This window comes from Mercenaria mercenaria, unplaced genomic scaffold (genome assembly GCF_021730395.1).
Source record: "Mercenaria mercenaria strain notata unplaced genomic scaffold, MADL_Memer_1 contig_4751, whole genome shotgun sequence".
In the NCBI taxonomy this organism is placed as follows: domain Eukaryota; kingdom Metazoa; phylum Mollusca; class Bivalvia; order Venerida; family Veneridae; genus Mercenaria; species Mercenaria mercenaria.
In genome coordinates, this window is record NW_026463004.1 from 1,150 (window position 1) to 19,215 (window position 18,066).

Here is an 18,066-nt window from a genome sequence, read left to right on the forward strand (position 1 = left end):
GCGAGAAAAGAATGTATATTTTGCAATTATTTTACCCAGAAGATAAAACAAATTACCTATGCTCCGGCGATAGTAGGAGGTTGGGAGCGGGGCGCCCCGGTGCGCCCCCGCCCCTACTATGAATATCCACTAGTGGTGATTCTTCAGTTTGTACGCAGATATGATTACTGTACGAAATCCATATCCCGGCCATTTGAACTACTGTGAAATCATTTTTATTCGCGTAGGACGAATTTTCGCGTATTTCGCGCTAGAACCGATGCGCGAATTTAAGATCGCGCTATTATTATTTTTTAATTTATTTTTTCAGTTTTCAAATCTGATGGAGTGCTATTGCATAAAATAAACGTTAATATGCCAAAACGGCCGCCGGAGTTTAAGTATGCCTGCATCTAAGCCTGACAACAGAACAACTTCATGATCTCTGCATGACATCTGCCGACGTCGTTGATAGGCTTAAAAGCTTTAAAAGCTTAAAACTTCAAACATCCACCTTAAAGGTCTTAATCATACTTAAGGGCATGTCCAGATCTAGCTTGGGAATCTAGTCTGACAATTTCTAACTTTTTTTCTACCTGCACATTGACGATGTAAGAAACTCGATGAATGCCAATAAACACTAATTAGCGCAAATTAAGTGGGGTCTTTAAGGTAAGATTTCTTCTGACAGGCACAACATTATTATCAACGGCTTCCCAGGCTAGTCCGGATCGAGAAATACCTTTTTTGATGCAGCGAGGCAACAGTTTAGAAAGAAGGTGTCACCAGCGAGACGCATAGCTCCCAGCGTGAGTAGGAGTCAGGGTGTTCTCCCCCTACAAAAGTTTGAAATATAGGTATGTAATGGTGGCATCTGGTGGATATTTTGGTTTGAATTTTGAGAAAATATTATTGCCAAATTAGTTGGATGCAACCTTGATGAATATAGGACACTCGGTGGCTAAAACATATGCATTACTTTGGGCGACTTTTCAAGGCCTTCGGGTTTTTCACAGAATGTTTTGAAAAACATATCAGGACAAGTCTGTGGAACCAATATCATTTATTGTTCAGCTCGTCCTCTACATAATGTCAAAAATCATAGAGTGCTTTCTTTAATAAACAAGTTCTGTCAAGAATACACGAAATCGTTTACAACAAATACCGCCAACTGAAAGTGAAAGTATATTTTGTGTGACTGCCTAGCTGTGTTCCTCTTTGTGAACTTTTAAGTATGCCTGCATCTAAGCCTGACAATAGAACGACTTCATGATCTTGAAAAAGTCGCCCAAAGTAATGACAAATATTTGGACTTCTATATTGAGGCCATTACACAAGAAATTTTAAGTTCTGTTTCCGATAAACGCAAGCATACAAATATTTCCCAAGATGAACTTGCATGCTTAAAGGGCCTGTCTCATGACCCAAGTATAATTATCAAAAAAGCTGATAAATCTGGTTCATTAGTAGTTATGAATAGAGAAGACTATGTAAAAGAAGTTCAACGGCAATTGGATAATGATCAATATTATGAGAAGGTACAAACTGACTTCTCACCTGCAGCTATTCAGAACGTTATCAAATGTGTCGAAGAAATTGAAAACATCGAACCTAACATTAGGAATGAATTTGATGTTTTTCCAGAAAATCTGAGGACCCCACAATTTTACATACTGCCAAAAATCCATAAAACTTTTGATGATAATCTACCTCTTGGATACCCTGGCCGACCTATTGTGTCTGCATATGATTCATGCATGGATCATATATCTAAATACGTTGACCATATTCTGCAACCATTTGTGCAGTCCCTGCCATCGTATATAAAAGACACAAATGATTTTATTACAAAGCTTAAACAGCATAAACTAAGCAACCATAAAACATTTCTAGTTACATTGGATGTTAATTCTTTGTATACAAATATCCCACACACTGAAGGCATAGAAGCATGCAAATATTTTTTGGAAAATAGTAACTATAATGGTAGATTGTCAGTGGACAGTGTATGTAAACTTATACAAACTGTATTAGAAAACAACTTCTTCAAGTTTAATAATGATAATTATCTACAAAAAGCTGGGACAGCTATGGGTAGTCCCATGGCTCCATCTTTTGCTTCCTTATTCATGGGTAAACTTGAACAATCTTTTCTTAGTAGTTGTGAGTTGAAACCAGATGTTTGGTTTAGGTTCTTGGATGATATTTTCATGCTCTGGAGTCATTCTTTAGATGAGCTTAAGAAATTTATTGAGTTGTTAAATACAGTTCATCCAATGATTAAGTTCACATATAACATATCTGAATCTGAAGTATCATTTTTAGATGTAGATGTTAGTATAGATGATGAACATAACATCAGCACCAATGTACATGTCAAACCTACCAATATTCACCAGTATGTTGATTATAGTTCGTGCCATCCTAAAGCATGTAAGAATGGTATACCTTACAGTCAAGCTAAACGGTATCGCCGAATATGTTCTGATGAGAATCAATTTTTTGGTAATATCGAACAGCTTCGGCAACACTTCCTTGTTAGAAACTACCCAGAGTCTGTTATTAATACAGCATTTGAGAAAGTTATGTGTATGTCACAAGATGATGCACTTAGAGCCTCTGTAAAACAAGATCAAAATATTGTGCCTTTTGTAGTTGAGTACAACACATCTCTTCCTAATATTGGCAACATTAATAACAAATACTGGGATTTACTTCAGCTGTCAGATAATCCTGCTGTTAAAATGTTACATTTGTGTAAACCTACCATGGCTTTTAAACGTCCTAAGAATTTGAAGGACATTCTAGTTAAAACTGACTTTCATAAGTTGTCTGATATCAATTTTACTTCGTCTAAATGTAATCGTTCAAGATGTTCACATTGTTCTTACATTACTGAAAGTGATAGTTTTAATAGCTCTCAGTGTAAGAAAACTTTCAAGCTTAAGAATAATGCAACTTGTAAAAGTTCAGATGTAATATATCTAATAACATGTAAGAAGTGTAAAATGCAATATGTAGGCCAAACTAGCCAGCAAGTTTCAAGACGCATGAATAAACATCGTTTTGATATTACAAGTTTTATCGATCCTGCATTTTCTAGTCATGTAGCAATTCATTTTAATCAAAATGGTCATAGCTTAAATGACTTTAGCTTTATGCCCATTGATGTTATCCATGATGATATGAGGAGGCTTCTAAAGGAAACTTACTGGATTCACAAACTAGATACTATTTTTCCAAAAGGAATGAATTCAAAAGTAATGTATAATTTTTCATAAATTTCTTCACTTCATAGTGTTTTCTGTTATGTAACACAAACTGTGGTTTTCTTAATGTCAGTTAGTACTGTTTTTGCTGGTATTTTCTTTTTTTGTCTATAACACAATTTACCCAGTGATTTCGTATCTTTGTGATCCTGTACTTACTGTTATTATGATTATTAACATTATTATTTTAAATAATGTCTATAATCTTACTATGTATTAAGTATAACCACTTTTAATTTTACTTTTGTCATAATATACTTTAAACAGTACTTTAGATATACATTTGTGTAAACATTATGTAGCCTATTGTACATTGTAATTTTTACGCCAAAACGTTTGTAACGTAACGTCATCTTTTATGACGTCATATATTCATGACGTTGTTTATTTCATAATCATATTTGTTTACTTCCTGAAGAAGACTAATAAAAATAGTCGAAACGTTGAATGAAAATGGAGTTAGCTTTGTAATTCTCCTGTTCTTTGTGAACTTGTAATACTTTGCCTTTCTGTATAAGACTGATGATAGACAAACGGATGAAGAATTTCTGTTTACAAAAATTCCAAGATTAACCTTTTTTCTATTAAATAATGAAGTAGAACATATTCACAACAAAATGGTATTAATAGAGACTTTCAACTTACTTCGACACGGACTGCGGACAGCGAACTGCGTACTTACAGTAGGAGTTTTCTCAAAATATTTAAAGCTTCGCAAAACAGAAAACATACTTAGGGTATGTATGTTTCTTTTACCTATATGTGTTGTAACTTTTGCCTTCATTGTACAAATTAGTGTATTGTGAGATTATCTGCTGTTATACAATACATAGGTTTGAAAATATATGAATAGTGAACAGGCTACATTTAAAGCACGTAATCGCAATATTCTGATGTCATCTAAATACGCTGTCACATTTTACTTGCGTTAAGCATGTTTATTCAATTATCCGTATGCTTTAACATTTTGTTTTTATATTTTTGGACATTTCTGGCGTTACTTAACCTCCGTGCGAATCGAACGATATGACATGTGAAGATTCGAACCCACTTTACTACGATAATAATTTACCTTAATATGTTTATGCATTAATAATACAAGTTGAAACATGAATTTGAAGATAACGGCGATTCCTGGATTTAGTATGTGTCCGCCATACAATTCCGAGACTAGTTTTTTCCTAGCAACATAATTAAAAAGAGAAGAAAAAAAACGCAGTACAAAATATTATTGTTAAAAAATAATAAAACATCCTGAATGTAATGAAAGTCCGTTTAATTTTTGTTGTATAGTATATATACTGTGTTCTAGTAGAATTCTGTACGAAAAATGTCATTGCGTTTCATTAATTTTGATAATTGTATCTAATGTTCGATAAAATAGAAATTTTACTGAAATATCTTGAATGATTTATTTCAACACTTTATCTTAACATACTGGAAGTTTTCATACAATGTACATGTATCTTTCAACTCCGTCGAAACGAGATCCGATACATTACCATATTTTAGCTAAAACATCCTGAATTAGCTATGTATCAGCATGTTTGGAGATAAAAAAGGAAATAGCCACTTCGTATTTTTATAATCTGATAAGAGAATTGCATGTTAAAACTTGTTTTAACTTTTTAAATTTACTATCATAAAGTGACTACTGGAATTTAATCTTTAAGTACCATTAAAACTGGCTGTCAAAATGTCAATCTAAAACCCAGCGGAGACCGAAAATTGTTTTGTTGAACATTAGGCATGGGACGCGTCCAAGGTCAAATTCCGATCATATTCCAAAAGATGTTTTATGGCCAGTGCATGCATAGAATTGTCAACGAAATTATATTTTTGACACCATTTGAACAATTCTGGATGGTCATTTGATACAACCAGCTTAGTAGTCGAGACAAGCCTTTATCATTGACAAAGCCGTTTTGGTCCTGTACCTTTTCGAACACATGCATATACATGGTATGTGTAGATACTCGGTTTTGGGGAACTTGGACAAAGATTTAAGCTCATGAAAACTCATGGTATATATTAGTTTAATAATTTATAATGTAGCCATCTTTTATATCCTGATAAGATAACGTGACCGAGAAAACTGAATGAATTCAGTAACGTATAAAAATGAATGTGTAGGGTTTGAAACAGTTCAGATTATACATGTATAAAACCAAGTAAGACATTTTTACCGCGGTGCATTAAACTGTCACGCATCGTATCGTGCATTTTCGAAATTGTGCGTCGTACAATAGCATTTCAGCAACCCGAGTGCATTAGTACGAAACTATGTTTCCAAAATCACTATATACATTCTTTGATTAAATTGTCACATAATGTTGTTTTAAATCCCTGATCTTAAATAGGCGAACCTCTTGCGGCACAGGAGAAGAGTGTCTGTCTCCTTACTAGGTGGTAATTGGTTCAAATCCTTGATTAAAAGGTATGTTGATCGTTGAATTAACAGCCGTTTTCGCTGCTAGCGAATACTGGCTAGAACCTCACGAAATTGACAACAAGCATTTAAATAAGTTGTTACACTTCAGATATAAAAGAACAAGTTTGCGATGTCTTGTTTATCAATATGGTAGTCGAAATATTTGAGTATAATAGATAGGTAAATATAAAAGGTAAAAGGATATTTTAAAAAAATGCGCCCACGCTGTTACGAATGCTTGTAAGACAAAATACATGTATATCGGTAATTCATTAATGCAATACAACGGATATTATAACTATAATTTTTCTCGGATATTTTAAATAGAAACGGTATTACGGCATTAGAACCGGATGCTAAATACGCCGCCGTTTAGTTTTGCAAAAAACCACCTTACATACAGTTTGAGAAAACACCTATAGTAAGTTCGCAGTCCGTGGTGCGCAGTATGCGTCGAAGTAAGCTGAAAATCTCTAATATACAACATCTTCTGTGAATGACTATGCTATTAACGGTAAAAAGGATTAGAGGGACAACAAGCTAATTAATTAATAATGACTGTTTTATTTTACTGTATAATAATTTCATTCATGTTCACACAAATAAAAGTATGATATATATCGTCACCTTAGCGCAAAAAGTGAATAAGTCCTTCTTTAAGTCAATGCAGTTATCCACTTCTTGCACTGAGGTGAAGATATATGATCAATACACAATTATGCATAGAAAGTTGTGCTATAAAAGGAAGCAAACTCTTCCCCTTATCGGTACAGTTTGACACTATTCCTCCACGGAGGTTGCAAAGAGAACTAGAATGTTGTCGACAAAAAACGATCCCCGCCTATGGACATTTTTATTATACATACTGTATGCCAATGCAGCATCTTGGCATGAACAAAATATAACAAGAGTGTAAGGATGTTAAATATATGCCAGTCAGATGTTACAATAAAAAAAATCAGTACAAAACTGTAAGTTTGGTAGACAGTAAGCCAATACAATGACATATCCAATTCTAACAAATAGGATAACAAGTTTCAAGAATAATCGTTTTATAGTATCAACAAAGGGAAGTAAGCTTTGCATTTTTGAGTCCACAAAAAAACTCCTTTCCAGGAAGAGGTACCTTAAAATACACCTAACATATTAAAGTAGCACAGAAAAATGGTCTTGATTTTTGCCTAAGGTCAATCATAAAAAGTTCCCATATATATATCATTTATAGTGAAAACAAAGAGAAGTTAATCTAAAAAAAATCTAAGTCCACACAAATGTCCTTGTCAGGTAGCCATAGGTCAAAATGCATCTAAAACTGGATGTAATGTGCGTGTTGTACTACGGAAAAGTGGTCCCAATTTTCCCCCATGGCTAGTAATAAAATAGTTACAATAATAGCTATTTAAAGTAACAGCAAAGGAGATAATTATATATTAGGGGCCTGGTTCTTGCGCATGACACTCCATCTCGTGATGATGAACATTTGTGCCATTTTACATAAAAATCCCTCCATGCATGAAGAAGAAATGCTCCTGACAATGTCATTTTTGTATCTGACTTTTGGCCTCTAAATGTCACTTTTGTGGAAAATAGGGTCGTATAACAACACTTGGTGCCGCGAAATGATTAATTAAGTGTTCAGTATTAAAATATGAAAGTTAATTACGTTAACTATGCATATATAAAAATCTTCATTTTCTGATAGCAAAGTTTGTCTGTCAGTCTTTTTCACGGATTTCACATAGCGCGAACTTCATGAAACATTTATTAGCAGTCACTTTGTTTCTGAAGGATAAAGTTTAACAATCGGTCTCACTAAAATTCCATTGTTTGATTTAACTTTCGCGGCACGTACCAATCCATCTTTCCCGTAAACGAGTTCCTGAATAACACCTAATCTCCACCGCACACGTGGTATATCTTCATGGATTTGAACAACGTCACCAGGTGAGATCATTCCCGGACATGATCAATTAGTTGATTCTGTACCCTGGCTCTTTTGGTAAGACTGGAACGACTGCCAGCCGTTGGATCTGATAACGTTTGAACTGGAACATTTTGTGATGGAAGGTACGTCACTTGCCGACCATATAACAGGTGCGATGAGGTCAAAGGTACTGAGTCCGAGACATCAGATGATACATAGTTAATTGGCCAATCATTGAGTATCGCCTCTACCTCGGTGGTTGTCGTCTGGAGTTCCTCTAACGTAATAAATCTTCTACCTAGAACTTTCTTTAGAGTATTTTTGGTAATTCCTATAAGCGCTCCCACCACCCGCCGTACCAGGGAGCTCTCGTCGGGATGAAATACCACTGTGTACCTTCCTGAGTTTCTCGTATACTCTTGGATTCAAACAGCTGACGTAAATATATTGATGCAGACTGGAACGTTGCTGCGTTGTCAGAACCATTATACATGGTAATGACTTTCTGCATAATCTTCTTAACGCCTGTAGAAATGATTTTTCCGTTAAGTTCTGAGCAACTTCTAGGTGTAAAGCTCGTGTAGGGGCGCAAGTAAAAAAACATATATAAGCTTTTTCCGGGTTTCCATGACGATCTTTAACGTGTAATGCACCTGTAAAATATACTCCAGTTACTGTAAATGGAGGACTGTCTTCAAGACGATATTTCGGTTGGGGTGGGGGATCTGGGGCTTTGTGCGATTTTCAATTCACTTTGTTGCAGGTAATGCATCTGTGTAGTTCTGTCTTGACACATCTGCGAATCGAAGGTATCCAATACTTCTGGCGTAAGTATGTTATAGTAGTATTTACCCCAGAATGCAGTTGGTGATGGTGGACGTCTAGGATAATTAACCGTGTTAATGGGTGTTTGGTAGGTAGCAGCTATGGGTATTTAGTGGCTTCATTTAACGATGCGTTCTGTATTCTTCCACCACATCGTATATATCCCTCGTTGTCTATAAATAACTTCAATTGTCTCACAATGGGTAGTGTTTTAGAGTCTTCTCACTGGACATTATGTTGGCTATTTCTCTTGGAAATGTAGATTTCTGAACGTTCTGTAGAAATCTGGATGCTGCAGTTTGTAGCTATATGACGGATAATAGATCGTGTCGTCTGCTGTCTTTACTAACACGGCAGTTGTGGATAAATCTCAGTATGTACGCCGTAACTCGAACCAACTTCCTGTAGCTGCTATATCTGGCGGTATCTATAATCTTGTGTAAACCTTCTTCTGACATGGTTGATAAACCTGTCGTCTGCTGAGCTGTTTCGTCGTTAATGGTTGCCATGATGATAGTTTCCATTGAGGCCATTGACTTGTGTTGGGTAACCAGTTTGGACCACTAAACCATAATCTGTTTTCTTTGAATTGTGTTGCCGTTATGCCTCAGATCTGCCGGGTTCTCTCGTGTAGGACAAAATTATTCCATTTCCGGTTGTGTGCTAGCTCTCTAATCTCATTTACTTGGTTCTGAACAAATCTTGATGTAGGTCTTGAAATGTTTAGCCGGTGCAACACAATTTGACTGTCCGACCAAAATGTGACGTTTAGTACATTTATGGCTTCTAGTAGGTGTTCGGCTAATAAACAGACTCCTATTTCAGCAGCCATCAGCTCTAACTTCGGTAAGGTAATTTTCTTAAAGGGCACGAGACGTGACTTTTGGATTCATTTCCTGTGCACAGGTAAGCTGCTGCACCATAAGCTTAAATACTCGAGTCAACAAATACATGTAGAGTGTTGTCGTCTGCTTCAGATGAATTAAAGATATGGCGTGAAAATGTAACTTCCGTTATATTGTTTATATCGCGTGCAAGTTGAAAACATTTCTTCTGAATTGGCTCTCATAGAATTGTATTCCATGGATATTTCTCTTTCCACAGATCTTGAAGAAGAATCTTTGCACGTACCAAGACTGGATTTAGTAAACCAAGTGGATCGTACCGTCATGTGAGCGCAAAAACTGGATAACTGACATTTTCATAATTTTTCAGGAGAGCCAAAAAACTAATAACTCCTATTTTAATTTGAGCTCCTTTTATATGTGTATAACTTTCCAACAGTTGAAAATACATGAATTTATACCTTAGATGTATTTTTTATAAAATCATTACTTTAAAAGAGTTTTTTGTTAAATATGCATATAGCTTGATTTTGTTCCGATATTGTTTCGTGCAAAAACAGGTTAAATGCTCATAACTGGCTTTTGCATCATTTTTGTGTGTGCAAAAAGTAGCTATGTGCACTTTCTAATGTATATTTGCACAACCAACTTCAAAATAAAGCTTTGTATATGCTTAGATAATAAGAAGAATAGATTTCAAAGTTGACTCACACTCATGACTAGTATGTTTAAAGAGCATCTGCATGATTAAAGATACTATGTTGTATTGCGGGATATGTTAACTTTACTACATTCAGTTACAATTGGTGTTACGGGTAATTATTATAACTATTTATGTTAATGACTTTAAAATGTAGAAACCTAGTGCAAGCCAGTGACTGAAATTGATTACTTCTAATCTCAAGTTATAATCTTAATAAACAATCTAATGCAACATAACAAAGGGGTCCGGCACATGAGTGGATTGAGTTATGTGACTTATTTTTGTGTCCTAGAGGGTATAAAAAAACATACTAATATGACTACTCCCTAGAATATAATTATGGCTCAATGCTCTAGAACACAAAAATAAGTCACAAAACTCATGTGCTGGACCCCTTTGCAACATGTATAATATAGATAGATAATTTTATTCCTCCAATAATTTAAAGTATAGCACAAATACAGTCTCCAACAGAAAAGTTGTTAAATAGAATGATGGTAATTGTCAGTTCCTAAATTATTCATAATCAACATGCAAATGTTTTATTTTACCTGTCAGGACTACAGTTAAATAAATGTAGTTGATATAGTCGCTTAATAAAAATGCTGTTACATGGAATGTATTTATGTACTGAAAATGTTCCGTAGGGATTTTGACTTGTCGTTTAATAAAAAAAAATCGCTTAATAGAGGTGCTCGCAAGTACGATGTCAACTGCAATGCCATTAGATTTAATAATTTATAATTACATAATAAGGTTAGTATAATTATTATATAATTTCATAGCATAACACTTTTCTTGGCAGCATTTCATTTTGAACATTGGACACTGCTAAAGATGAGACTGATTCTGTGTAGTGTAATTGTGACTGCAATAATTATGTTGTACTGATAATTTCAGTATATGAACAGTACCCTATACTGCAAACTTATGCATATGTGCAGGGAGTCGTGTGTGTGTGGGGGGGGGTGGGGAAGGAGGGGAGTACCATTTTTTTGAGTATATATACCGGTATATTTTCTTCTTATTTATAAGACTGAAAAGTTACCGCCCTAACGGCCCTTATATTTTAACAAGAGGGCCATGATGGCCCTATATCGCTCACCTGTTATCATTGCACTTAAGGACAAGTCTTCAAGGTCAAAAGATCATAATAGAAATCAATCAAAAGAATTATGAGAAAATATAGTTGAAATTTTCTTTAAGTAACTTTAAAAGCAAGATTTGAAAACTTTTTGTAGAGGTCCACTAGGCAATGCTACATGTCAAATATCTAAGCTCTTCTGGTTTATTTTTAGAAAATTTTGAAGATTTTTCTATGTACAATCAAGTAACCCCATGGGGCAGGGTCAATTTGACCCCAGGGGTCATGATTTGAATAAACTTTGTAAAAGTCTAATAGGCAATGCTACATGTCAAATATCTAAGATCTAGGCCTTCTGGTTTATTTTTAGAATTTTTTTTTAAGATTTTCCTATGTAAAATCAAGTGACCCCTATGGCGGAGTCAATTTTGACCCCGGGGGACAAAGTTTGAACAAATTTTGTAGAGGTCCACTAGGCAATGCTACATGTCAAATATCTAGTCTCTAGGCCTTCTAGTTTATTTTTAGAAAATTTTTGAAGATTTTCCTATGTAAAATCAAGTGACCCCTGGGGCGGGGTCAATTTTGACCCAGGGGGTCATGATATGAACAAATTTTGCAGAGGTCCACTAGGTAATGCTACATGTGAAATATCTAAGCTCTAGGCCTTCTGGTTTATTTTTAGAAAACTTTTGAAGATTTTCCTATTATGTAAAGTCAAGTGACCCCTAGGGCGGGGTCAATTTTGACCCCCGGGTCATAATTTGAACAACTTTAGTAGAGGTCCACTAGACAATGCTACATGTCAAATATCTAAGCTCTAGGGCTTCTGGTTTTTAAGAAGAAGATTTTTTAAATATTTTCCTATGTAAAATCAAGTGACCCCTGGGGCGGGGTCAATTTTGATCCCGGGGCCATGATTTGAACAAATTTTGTAGAGGTCCACTAGGCAATGCTACATGTGAAATATCTAAGCTCTAGGCCTTCTGGTTTATTTTTAGAAATTTTTTGAAGATTTTCCTATGTAAAATCAAGTGACCCCTGGGGAGGGGTCAATTTTGATCCCGGGGTCATAATTTGAATAATTTTAGTAGAGGTCCACTAGGCAATGCTACATGTCAAATATCTAAGCTCTAAGGCTTCTGGTTTTTGTGAAGAAGATTTTTTAAGATTTTCTTATGTAAAATCAAGTGACCCCGGGGGCAGGGTCAATTTTGACTCCGGGGTCATGATTTGAACAAATTTGGTAGAGGTCCACTAGGCAATGCTTCACACCAAATATCTAAGCTCTAGGGCTTCTGGTTTATAAGAAGAAGATTTTTAAAGTTTTTCCTTTCGGTTGCCATGGCAACCAGTGTTCTGCATGGAATTCAATTCTTTGAACAATTTTGAAAGGGGGCCATCCAAGGAACATCCCTGTGAAGTTTCATCAAAATTGGTCTTTTGGTTTAGGAGGAGATGTTGTTTAAAGGAAAGTGTGGACGGACGTACAGCGGACGGACGGACGCCGGACGGTGAGTGATCACAATACCTCACCCTGAGCACTTTGTGCTCAGGTGAGCTAAAAATGTATTGGACTGTGTTAAAAGCATAATACGACTACATTTTTATGCAACTGAGACGTCACTTGTGTAAAGATTTGTCAAGTTCGATTAACTCCATTTGAGCCACGGGCTGCATGTGCAAAATGACTTTTTCCAGCAATGTCGACATGTACGAAAATTCTATCGCAAATCATTTATCGCACCTGAATGTTAGTCGACAGACTAAAAGGAATACGTTAAAAAAATAGAATATCCTTGCTAAGAATGCCACGTTTAAGGCACGATCAACACCATCAGGCCATTGGCATGGTTGACGCTGAACTTTCATGTCGTGAAATTGCACGTCGTATGTGCTTTTCTCATCTGACAGTCATGAAATTGGTTAGGAGGCATGATCAAACAGGGTCTATGAGTAATGGACCACGCACAGGCCATGAAAAAGTGACGTCGATATTGTATAAAAAAAGTAAAGAGGTATATATTAAGACGTAACTTTTCAATGATGCCCAGTATACATTTTTTCCAAGTTTTGATGACAATACATAACTTAAACAAAAGTAATCGACAACCATAATCAGTGTTGAAATCTCCTTAGAATTCAGGATTTAGCAAATTGCAAAATTTTACGCCCCCACCCCCTATACAGAAATAATACAACATTTTCTCAAAATAAAATGTAATATAAGATGTAATATGCCTTATGCAAGTACATATAGCTATTATCTAAAGGCATATAGCTTTGAAACTTATTTTTTCTTTTTGTTTGTCAAAATATCAACCCCACCGTATCAACTCCCATTACTCTGAAATGCATTTTGCCAATTATGCCCTCTTTTGGACTTTGAAAATACATCCTGGTTACTGTTATAAAGTTTGGGTACAAGTAACTATCTCCAAAACTAATGCATAATATTGATTTGAAACTTCACTTGTGTCTTCAGGGTTATTAAACTAGGTAATAGCATCAAGACCAATAAACCTGAGATGCATTTTGATCAAACTATGCCCCTTTTTGGACTTAGAAAAACCTAGTTAAAATTTTGCATGCAAGTTCCTATCTCCAAAACTAATGTATATATTGAATTGAAGCCTCACTTGTGGCTTCAGGCTAATAAATCAAGGTAAAAGCACAAGTCCCATAACTCTCACATGCATTTTTGCCAAATTATGCCCGCCTTTTGGACATAAAGAAAATCCTAGTTAAAGTTTTGCATTCAAGTTAACTAATGCAGATACTGGATTGAATCTATATAGATATTTTAACATTCATGGTAATATTCCACAATTCGAATAGTCGAGCTTTTGCAAGGACAGCTTTTGTTAAGAATAGCCCTCAAACACAGACTAAATAATGTGAATAACAGTATTTATAATTTCAACATAGTTCATCTCAGACTGTGATGAACTGATTATAAACTCTGTGTAAAATTTCATTAGCTATAGAACTGTAAATTATGAACTACAGCATCTGTCATTTGTTGTCATTGGAAATAAGTTGAAAAATAATCTTAACTGACGTTGTGTCATCAAGAACTGGCAGTAGCTGAAAACATCTCTCACTGCTGAACAAAACAGAACTCAAGACGTTAAGATATTGGACCCCTAATAGTAATGTTGATTGTTGAAAAAATGGCATTTGCTTGGTATATTCTTAAAGTTGACCGTGTTCTGCACTGTGTTGAAATTTTTAAACAACTTATATATATAATTCATGATTTTTCCTCAAGCTCAAGTAGAGTCAAATTTCAAAATGATGGCCACTTTCCAAAATGTTCGCAGAGAATTCATTTTACCATTAATTTTGATAAAAGAAAAGAAACATCAAACTATTGGTTAAGAATTATAAAACACTAAATAAAACTGACAACGTATCTTTTTTCTAGGGTGCCTTAAGTAAACGGAGTTAATGAGACAGAATTCTAACTCCAACATTGAAAAATTAAAGTCGAATCCTGCAGGTCTGTTTTGAATTTTGCTCACTACATTCAAAAATAACCTTGGGGCAGAAGTAAAACTATATACCTACATTTCTTCCACAATACGTAATCTAAAGAGTGAATGTAAAATAGAGAACTTTTACCCCATTTAACTCAGTATTTTTAAAGATGTCTAACTCAACCATTTCTATTTCAGAGTACAATAAATATTAATTTGTACAATTAATCAATAATAAGTCTTGAAAGAAGTAAAAAGTTAGAAGAAAAAAATGAAAATAAGGAAAAAATTATTTGCTCTGTGGGGCTTGAACCAAAGGAGACTACTACATCACATAATTTTAAAGGTTTTGGGGTGGTCTAGGGTATAGTAACCCTTATTTATAGACTATAAATAGACCACCCCAAAACATTTATGTGAATAGTGGTTACTATACTCCAGACCACCCCAAAACCTTTATGTGATGTTCCCCTTTGGCTTGAACCTACCCCCCCCCCCCCCCACCTCCAAAAAAAAAAATTGCAGTCAATATGGTAAGAATTGAATACTCTTGACTTCAAAAAGGAGGTACTCTATTACGAGTCTAATACCTTTAGCACTCCAACACCACCAGCACCCTTCATTGTTTTGATTTTTTCTTTGTTTAATGATAAAAATTTCATTAAAATACAAACTTTTCTCATGTGAAACAATAATTCTATGAAACTTCTATAAATGACAGAAATGTTTCTCTTAAAAACTCAGCAGAATATAGGATTTTGTGTTTAAAATACAAAAATATTGCAGGATGGGCCCCCCCCCCCCAACCCCCACGAGAAGTTTCCCATACCCTGCTACACCTTAGTATACATACATACATATAATTATATTACTGTGTATACACCATTTGAATCAGGGATGCCCCCAATGCATCATTGTTCCTAAAAACTGCAAGAATACATGTTTTAATGCATAGAATTCAGATCCCAGAGCAATTCTTTAGAAAATTCTGCTGGTTACGCTCGCAAATCTGGTATCAGTAATATTAAATTATGCTGAAGTCCAGGAGAGTGAAGAAAACAGACCTACTGTCCTCTAGTTTATACAAGTTATTTTGCTTCTTCACCCTTCCTCTACCCATTAGACTGCTAGTGCCATGTATTAGGAAGGCAATTATTATTCATATAAACTGAAAACCATTTTTTTTATCATTTTTGCTCAGAGAAGTTTACTACTATGCTTTAATCAAAGAGACTTGCATTTAGCTATTTTATTTGTACTTAGGCAAATTACTCAATATACAGAATGTACGTCTTTATCATGTTTGTTAGCTTCGAATAACATTTATATAACAAAAATATTTTGAGCTAAAAAAAACAAATTATGATCAGTAAGCAGTACAGATTGGTGTTCAAACTCACTTAATGTTAAAATCATAATAAAATGCAGATTTACTATTTTGTTTGCCTACCAGTTATATTGTCTTTAAACAAATTATTGATGCAAAAACAAGTTAAGTGCACTTAGCTTGTTTTTGCATTTAAAATATATGCATTTATATGATATTTTATGAGTGCAAAAACAAGCCTAGTGCACTTGTCCTGTTTTTGCTCTCATCAAAACTTGGTTTGCAGATAGCAGGTTTTTGCAAACTTCTGAAAAAAGGGTTTTTCAAATAAAAACTTGAAAAAATAAATGGTGGGCAGATGTATGACATCATTTTGGACTAAAATATGCAAAAAACTGATTTCTGAAAAAAATGTCAGTTATCCAGTTTTTGCGCTCATATGACGGTATAGTCTTGATGTGTATTGTAGATTAGCGCGTTTTGTCATATCCGGTATTACAGAAAGATCCTTATTTGGGTAAGATATCTCGTCTGTGACGGTGAGCCAAAGCATGCCTAGAACCTTTGTAATCTCGCCAGTGTCAAGGACACCTTCTGCTGAACCGGCTGATTTAGTTGTTGACAATTTGATGCCCAGGACCTCAGGTTAAATCCTCCGTTAAGCATCAAATCTTTTTGTTTCTCGGAAAAACTTTAAAACTTCTTCTTCTGTTGAAAAACTTGGTATTATATTATCCACAAACAAGTCCCGTTTAATAAATCTGCTGACCCAACTAGAAGCGTTGTTTTCTAGATGCTTGAGTAATGTGGCATTTAAGATAAATGGTGAACAAGTGGCACCGAAGAGTACGGATTTGATTCTGTATGTCGTGATTGGACTGTCTTGGTTACCTGAGTCACTCAGCCACAGAAATCAGGTCATATCTCTTCTTTATCCAGACTTACATTGAGAAAAGCTTTTTCTATATCCGTGGACAGTGCATACTTGCCAAGTCGGAATCGAATCATGATATGTGAAAGTTCGTTCAATGTGGGTGGGGTAGAGTCTAAACAGTCGTTTAAACTGTGTTTCTGTGATGTTTCTTGGCAACTACTGTCATATACTTTACGTATAGGCGTCGTGACTGAATCCTTATTCACTGCATGGTGTAGAATATTGTGCATTAGATCGGGTTGTTGTTCATTCTCGTCCACTTTCTCAATAAAATCTCTCCTCTCTTGATCTTGTATTATATTACATTTCTGAAAGATCTTCGGTTCTCGGCAGAGCCGTCTTACAAGGGATTCTGTCCTTTTCTTTGTTACTTCTAAGTTTGTAGGGAGTGGTGCGTGGTCTTCTTTCCAGGGCAGGTTTGCTTCATATTTTCCATCAATGAACTTAATACTGTTTTGTTGATATGTTTCGAGTTTACATACATCTCTGTCGTCTTCGGGGCTGATTTTGATAGACTCTAGTTTCCAAAATATTTCTATGTCTGTAGTCATCACGTTCAGTGCGAAGCAGGACTGAGTCATAACATTAGTAACTGGAACTGGACCCGAGAGTAAATATCCAACCCTCGAACTCACGGCTGTAGGACCCTTTCTTTGAATTATCTTATTTCCCACTATTTTCCAAAAATGGTCAGCTCCTATTAGTAATAAAGTCTCGAACTTGTCATCGTCTATAACGGGATGCGCTAACTTCAGGTGTCAGAGATACGGTAACGGCGTTACGGACTGCGGAATGTTACGTAGCGTGACGGCAATTGTCGGAACGATTAAAACATTTAGAGGTATCCTGTCGCCGTCGTCTGTAAGTAAATGTATTGTTGCCGTCTTCAGATGTCGTACTTTCTGAGATGAATCTCCAAACGCTGCCAGATTGACGACAGTGTTGTCACAAGGTTTGATGTATAGCTGATCTGCGAGTTTCTCCGAACACTGAGCCCCTTAATGAACACTGCACCCCTTCCTCAAATAAAATAAATAAAATTGGCTTGAGCGTACTGATTTTCTGCGTAAACTTCGGCGACTGCGGTTTTTAACAAAACTTCCAGTCTTGGGCTAAATGTGGAGTTGAATATAGCGGCTGTTTGCTGATTTCCGGTACTACTTGCGAAATTTGGCATTGGCTGACATCCGTTTCCGGTGACTATTCTTGCTTCTCGTCCATTTTTACAAATACTAGTGTGGTGTTTGCCTTTACATTTCAAAATAT

At 35.4% G+C, this 18,066-nt stretch overlaps 2 protein-coding genes across 2 annotated transcripts; one reads left to right on the forward strand and one right to left on the reverse strand.

Moving 5' to 3' along the window:
* The first annotated feature begins 1,451 nt into the window (after positions 1-1,451).
* Positions 1,452-7,826, forward strand: LOC128554143 (uncharacterized). The gene is made up of 2 exons (XM_053535390.1): positions 1,452-2,904; positions 7,684-7,826. The coding sequence occupies exons 1-2, from the start codon at positions 1,452-1,454 to the stop codon at positions 7,824-7,826; spliced, it is 1,596 nt and encodes a 531-aa protein (XP_053391365.1).
* Positions 7,827-16,784: 8,958 nt separating this feature from the next.
* On the reverse strand, positions 16,785-17,351 carry LOC128554144 (uncharacterized). Its single transcript, XM_053535392.1, has one exon. The coding sequence runs from the start codon at positions 17,349-17,351 to the stop codon at positions 16,785-16,787; it is 567 nt and encodes a 188-aa protein (XP_053391367.1).
* Positions 17,352-18,066: the final 715 nt, after the last annotated feature.